At 41.0% G+C, this 7,766-nt stretch overlaps 1 protein-coding gene across 1 annotated transcript in view; it reads left to right on the top strand.

The window, feature by feature from the left end:
• LOC119410372 (zinc finger protein 236) overlaps nt 1–7,766 on the top strand; it is a gene marked incomplete in the record, with an annotated part of 129,001 nt that overhangs the window by 91,803 nt on the left and 29,432 nt on the right. The window contains 3 exon segments of the mRNA XM_037677284.1: nt 360–518; nt 5,983–6,140; nt 6,296–6,424. Of these exon segments, the coding sequence (XP_037533212.1) occupies nt 360–518; nt 5,983–6,140; nt 6,296–6,424 (446 nt within the window).

Raw genomic sequence — 7,766 nt, 5'->3', positions numbered from 1 at the left:
ATGGATGGATGGATGGATGATGAATGGATGGATGGATGGATGATGGATGGATGGATGGATGGATGATGAATTGTTGGATGGATGGATGGATGATGGATGGATGGATGGATGGATGATGAATGAATGGATGGATGGATGATGGATGGATGGATGGATGATGGATGGAGTATCTTTTACTGCAGTTACAGCTGTGACTCTTGGGGTTTGTCTCAACCTGTTTTTGTTCATTCTTCTTGACAAAGCAGCTGCAGCTCAGTTTGGACCAGGGAGCGTCTGTGAACAGCAGTGATTGAGTTCTGCTGCAGTCTGTTTTCCCACCAGTTTATTAAACAATACAAACATTACAAATATTCCCACAGGTCAGGACCTGCTTCCACATAATCCCAGTTCTATTGGTGCAGAGATGAACGGTGGGATCAGGATGGCATCATCACTGAACAACCAACCCACTGGAGCAACCCTGACCATCACCAACGACCAGCTTCTACCTCAGAGCTCCACCAACACTGGGATGACAGGTGGGAACAGTAACTGTTGTGGTTTCTGAAGGATTAAAGGTGTAGCTTCCTCAACTGGGGGAGGGGGTTGGGGTGTGGGGTCTCAGAGTAGAGCCGCCGCTCCTCTGCATCAGAAAGAGTCAGATGAGGTGCTTCAAGCAGCTGACAAGGATGCCTCATTTTGGAGGCTCTTGTGGCATGTTCCACTGGTATGAGACCCTGGGGCCTCCAGAACTCACTGGAGGGATTGTGTATCTTCTCTGGTCTGGGAACACCTTGTCCCCCAGGAGGAGTTGGAGAGAGGGAGGTCTGGATTTCTCTCCTGGATCTGTTTGCCTCTATGACCCAACTACAGATGAGCAGTAAAAAAATGGAGATGGAGAACGTACATTAATTAATTAATTCATTCGTTGCGCTACTGTTCCACTGCTCCAGCTCAAAATACGCCGTGAAGGAAGTTATTTTTCTTCTTGGTGTTTTACGTCAGATTACATCCATTCTGTTGCATTACCACCTCCTTGAGACTGAACCCCACGCCTACATTTCCTTAAAGCATTCCTTCTCAAATAGTGGGGCGCGCCCCCCTGGGGGGCCCGGAGCAATGCCAGGGGGGCGCGTGTGACCCCGAGGAACATTTTGCTGCAGGGAGTAGTTTTTTTGTTTGTTTTGCACCATTCTCATTTTGTCAGGGTGCGTTCGGCAACTGTTTGCTAAAATCCTGCAGCTCTCAGTCTTAATAATAATAAAGTTATGAACAAATATGTCTGTCTTGTCGTTTGGGGAGCCGTGCTTGAACCGTGTCGCTTCTCTCTGCTGCTGAGCAGCTGGTGACGCTCGTCACCCGCAGCACGCGTTACCTGCCCCTCTTCCTCTTTCACTTTAACATTTATTTATTTTTCTTTGCTTTTTAGTTTGTCAAAGCACATTTTTTACATTTTTTTAAAATACAGAAGTAATGTTTAATAAATGTTAGGACTCTATTCTTTGCTAACAAGTTCTCCGCTCTGGACGCATTTCACCCACAGCGCGCAGCAACAAAGAGTATAAACTCAAAGCAAGAGCGACACCTGCCCCTCTTTCCTCTTTCACATTGACAACATTTTTTAGTTTTATCGTCAAAGCACAATTTGTTGGAAAAACGTATGTTTAATAAATGTTAGGACTCTATTCTTTGCTAACAAAATATATTTTATGTAATTAAACAACTTGTCAGGTTCTTCTCTTGTGAGCACGTTCCCCTGGACCCCCACACACACACATACACACACCCAGCCCACCCGCTCTTGAGCTCTTTGCGACTTCTCTGCTGTTTCTGCACTGAGACCAAGTCCAGGTCCAGCTAACCACTGAGCAGGAGCTGAGAGCTGCAGGATCATGTTTCAAACTGCGCTTCAAAAAGCTGTGCACTGCAAAACGTGCTCATTGTAGCCATTAATCCTGACTTCCTCATTTTGATTAAAAAAACAAAAAAAATCAGCACAAATTGTTTAATTCATTTTTGTTTTGTACCATACCATACCACTTTATTTATAGAGCACTTAAAACAGCGACAAGGCCAACCAAAGTGCTGTACAGACAGAACAACAGGTAACACACAAAGCAAAATACAAAATGAGGTAAATCAGAATATAGACATAAAAACGATGCAGATAATGACGACAAACCAGTGTGGAGCGTACAGGATCAAAACACAGATCATCTGGTGTCGAAAGCTACCGAATAGTAGTGAGTTTTTAAACGGGACTTGAAAACCGAGAGGGAGGGGGCCTGTCTGACTAGCAGAGGTAACTCATTCCAAAGTCTTGGTCCTGCTACAGAGCAGGCCCTGTCACCTCTGTGCTTAAGACGAGCTTGTAGGTCAAAGTGTTGTATATAACACTCCTGACTTAAAATGTTGTAGATCAATTTGAATTTATTATTAGTTATTGATTATTTTTAATTAGATTTTTCATTATCAAATGGTCAAAAATGTTTACAGTTTAAATCAGGATAGATTTTGTTTTTCAGGCAAATTGATGCACTTTAAGTCTTTTCTGTTACAGACTGTAAAACAATGTTAATAATCTTTGTTGTAAGTTGATATATATTTCTTTCTTTTTTAATTTAATGTTAATAAGGATACAATGTTATGTAGAGGTGTACTTATAACAATTTTATAGACAAATTATACTATTGACAGTTGCGGCGGAGAGTTGGGGGAACAACTTTGGAGTTTGAACAAGCGCGATAGAGCAAGTCTGTGATAAACGAACCGCAAAGTAGCGAGGGACTACTGTACATGAATACAGATTCAATCTGAGCAGTTCAAATTCAATTTCTGATGGCACAAGTTGCTGCCCATGTGAACATTTTGATATACAATACAACTTTTTGAAATGGCACATAAAAAAGTGGAATGAGTTACGTGCCGATAAACGTACGGAAGAAAAACGGATCTGAAAAGTGGGAATGATTTAGAAACTTTCTCACAATAAGACGTTGAACCTTTGACACTATAAATAAATTACCTCTCTGTAACTGTGCAGCCTTGTGCACGAGCTTTAGCTGCGAGCTAATAAAACTTGTATTGTGAAAAAAGTCTGCTTTATGTTTGCCTAATTTGCTCATCACCTAAAGATATAATCAAGTTTCATTCTCATATCTCATTTGATCTGTTACCTTCGTCTCAGCTCAAGTGGAAAAGCCCTCCCCTGCTCCCAGAGACACAAAGAGCATCTCTTTAGTTGATTAGGCTTCTTCCTTTCACTCTGTATGCAAATACAGTCCAACCTGAGACAGACACTCTGAGCCCTGTTCATTTCAAATCAAAGTCTTATTCAGCACTAATACGGCAGGAACTCCTCTACAATCACAGCTTTTTTATTTTGTTTTATTAGACAGAAGAAGAGCTTTGATCATCTGCTGTTTCAGACACAACAAACACTGCCTGTCATCTCAGCTCTTGCTGTGTTTTATCCACTAGTTCCACTCTCAGCCCACATTTTTACCAACCTCAGAAAGCCTTGCAACTCACACAGAGATATTCAGAAAATTCTTTTTTTTAAAACTAAGTGTGTAAACATTTTATTTTTATGAGCTTTTTCAGAACCATTCAGTTATCAACAACAGCTTCCTACAGTTCATTTAAGCCATTAGAAGAGAGAAACAGTTGAATTAGGAGATTAAAATGCTGTAAATGGTTCAGAAATTCTAACAAATCTGTTAGGCTGACTGGAACACTAATGGAGGCAGTTAATTATAGAGCAGGGCTGTTCAACTGGTGGCCCGAGGGCCGAATCAGGCCCAAGGGGAAGCTCAGTTCGGTCTACCAATGGGTTAATTTTTAAATAAAACTAGATTTTAAACCATAAAACAAACTTACTTAATGACACTAACTGCTGGATGTATGACCCCTGAGCTCTTGGCTTTCAGTAACTGTGCCCACCTGAGCAGTTTAGTTGAATGGCTCTGCTTTAGAGTGTAAATAGTAATAAAATTTAAAAGATTGTTCAGGTCTCTTCACACTCTGTCGTTGGACATTAAAACTTCAAGATTAGTTCGATACAAACACACGGCCACTTCTGCTGCTCCGGTCACCATCTGAAGACCCATCCATCCATTATCTTTACCTGCTTCTTCCTTTTCATGTTGTGGGGGTCACTGGTGCCCATATCCAGCCATCACTGTGTGAGAGGCGGGGGACACCCTGGACATGTCTCCAGTCCATCACAGGGACACACAGCACGACAGCTCAGTGGTTAGCACTGTTGCCTCACAGCAAGAAGGTCCTGAGTTCAATCCCTGGTTGGACCTGGGGTCTTTCTGTGTGGAGTTTGCATGTTCTTCTCGTACTTTTGTAGGTTTTCTCCAGGTACTCCAGTTTCCTCCCACAGACCAGAAACATGCATGTTAGTCTGCCTTCAGGTCCAGGCCTCCCTTACAAAAGAGACCTGTGATCTCATTGGGATTTGCCTGGTTAAATAAAGGTTAAATAAAGGTTAAATAAAGGTTAATAATAAAAAATAATAATAACATAGAGACAAATGAGACAAACAGCCATTCACTCTCTCATGGGGAAAAATCAGCTACACATTTATTTTCATCCATGTTTTTATTTATTTATTATTTGTGGTGCTGTCAATAAACACAATGTTTTCAGACAAAACCTAAAAGTCCTTCATATTTTAATAATTTTGTCAGAATTGTTTCAAATACTCCCGTAAACTCACGGTAGCATCACTCCTGTCTAGTGTGTGTTAGAGGGAAAATCCACCAGAGAGAAGTCCCATTATACATTAATGTTTTGATCCCATAGTTCTCATATAAATAATGCATTCCTTTCTGTAATGTTTCTTTTTCCATCTTTCTATGCTTTTAATATTTATATTGGCTCACTCTGTGAATCAGTCGCTCCGCGGCTCAGAACGACTGTTTGCTGTTGGCTGGACATCATGATGTCAGTACTGATGAACCGGGCTGCTGCAGCTTCTAGTAAACTGGATCAGAATGCACAAACTGGTGTTGTGCACAGAGAAACAAAAATAATAATGATAATAATAATACTAATAAAATTAAATGAATGAATGTCCAAAAATCATTTTAGGCAGACTAACAGGAAATATATATTTTAAACTAAAGGCCCTTAAAAAGTATAAATGTTTAGAAAAAGAATAATTTAAATTAGTTAATTATTTTTCGTGTTGAGTCAGCTCTAAATTTGATTGTAATGTTGCTGAGTTTTCTACTTCTTGGCTGATAAAGTCACCTCAGCTGCTGTTCGCTGCCTCAGCCCAGTTTTTCATCTCATCCGACAATTTATTATAAATTTTAGCTGTAAAAATAAACACACTTGTCACAAGTAAACATTTGGTAGAAAGCAGTCGATCCACATGCTTGCAGGCTGAAGAATCATCATGCCCGACTGGAGTCGGCTGCTCCGTGGGCTTGACTGAAAACAGGCCCTCATTTGAGGATGAACTGGTCTGCTGCAGTTTGGTGGTCTTTCCAGTTCAGTAAAGTTATAAACGGAAAACACTCTGGATGTGTGCATGAGTAAAAATTGAAAGAAAAATAATAATTAAACCCTCCATATCTCACAACAGCCAACTCGTGCATGCTTGACCAAAAGCGCATCCTTGTTGCCGGCTACTGGATCTGGCAATTAGGGGCCTCCAAAATGTTCGGACTAGAATGTATTTATTTATTTATAAAAATCATACTAAAGGGTACTAAAATGCTATTTTTTTTTCCTTTTCAAAATAACAGTCATTAAAAAATTGTTGCTAAAAAACAAACATTTGTGGAGTTTAATAAAACTAAAGGCCTTTAAGGAGCCAACATAAATAATTTCAGTGGTCAAACAGTTACAGAACAGTTGAGGATTAAGGCACTCATTCATTTGGCCTCTGTTTAGAATGTTTTGCTCGACTGAGTGCTGTGGAACTGACAGTCTTGTCTCTGCTCGTACACTGAAGACATATGAATTTCTCTGTCTGCCGCCCTTCAGTCACCAGTCTGCCTCCAAGCACCACTTTGACTCATACGGCTGCAGCTAAGAGCTTAGTCATGTCTCCAGGAGCTGTGGCCAGCGACGGCAGTGTGACTCTGACACTCTCAGATGCTCAAGGCATGCTGGATGGTGTCACTCTGAACCTCACTGCACAGGTACCCACACATCAGCATCATAATAATACTTTCATAAAACCTGTTAAATTGTTACTGATCTTAAAAGATGTCTCTTCAGACTGTCAGGCTCGTTAATAGTCACGTTCAGAAAACTGTTATTTTGTTGTCTTATTGGAGTACTTCTTGATATTTAGGGTCAGACGTTTCCAGCTGTGCTGAATGAGTCTGGCATCCCAGGTCAGCCAGTCCCACCAGGTCAGCAGGTCATACTGGTCAGCCACCAGTCTCAGTCCACGAACGGAGCATCTGATAATGGATATAATGTGAGTGTTTGTCTTGTGTGTGACAAATGCATTCTGTGAATACTTAAAAACGTTTTATATGTTCTTGTGGTAGATTACTAATCTCAAGATAATCATAGTGGAATAAAATCAAAAAGGTTTGTTTTTCATTTTTATTTAAACTTAAAAGTGTGGCAATCTTATCTTTTAAACTGAAATAAGCTGCTCCTGGTTGCCATCTAAAACTCATAAATCATGTTCCCTCTCCTCCCTTCTGAGGGTCATTAGGGTCCTTTGGGTCTGGTCCATTTGAGAGGTGTTTTGGTCACCTACATGAGCATGCATGATAAGGTTTGAAGACCAGCACCCACCATGGCGGGGCGCTCATCTCGTCCGTGATTTTTGTCTGGGGGGGGGCAGACACACATCTGAGCCGTGCGCTGTTTGTACTGACAGTTTTCGAGTGGCGGGGGTGCGTTCAGCGTGAGGGTTCAGTATGAGGGAAGAGGCTGCCTTTAGCTTTTTAGCTAGTGCACCTGCATTGCAAGCCGCTGGTTTAGCGTTAACGTCAGTGCCGACAGGTGGTTGGGGGTTGGGGATGGGGTTTGGTAGACGAGGCGCTCGGTTCTGTTGACGGGGCGGGGCGCCCGCATTCATCAATCAAATTTTTTATTTTTTCATTCACATATCCAGCAAAATGGAAACATAAAAAATAAATACCTTCTGTGGCAAACATTGATAAGTAATGCAACCTGATTTTAAAAATGTAGTTTTTAATGACAATTTCAAGCTGTTTCATTTGTGGCTTTGGAAATATTTCCATATATGGAGTGTGACGTCACACCAGGCATGCCATTAAGAATGACCACCTGATTTCTATTGGGCAAGGCTGGAGGGAGCCGCAAAGACTGGCAGTCTCATGAAGAACACATAAGTTGAACGGAGTTTGGTGGTGATAGAGACACAGCAAGAATGGGAGCGAGTAATGACCTTTGAGAGATTTGTGATATGTAGAGTGTTTGGAGTCATAGTTAAAGTATAGTGTGGGGTGTTTAGTCAGTTTTATTGTGTTTGAGTCAAAACAATGTGGCATTTTTTACATGAAGCTGCAGCTTCTGTTTGAGGTGGGGGGTGGAACCCCAGAGTCAGAACCTCCTCAGAGAGATGAGTTAGAGATGAAAAAGAAAAGAAAGAGTCTAATACAGAGTGAGGGCTTTGACTTGAAGTGGGAGATCCATTACAGTAGTCCCTCGTTTATCAGGGGGGGTTCCATTCTCAGCTACCCCACGATAAGTGAAAAACTGCAAAGTAGGAATAGTGTTACAAGTATATAACACTATATATATATATATATATATATATATATATATATATATATATATAT

This window comes from Nematolebias whitei, chromosome 5 (assembly GCF_014905685.2).
Source record: "Nematolebias whitei isolate Nwh7 chromosome 5, NemWhi1, whole genome shotgun sequence".
Classification (NCBI taxonomy): Eukaryota; Metazoa; Chordata; class Actinopteri; order Cyprinodontiformes; family Rivulidae; genus Nematolebias; species Nematolebias whitei.
Note: the sequence above shows the minus strand (reverse complement) of the source record. Positions and strands in the feature narration are given on the sequence as shown.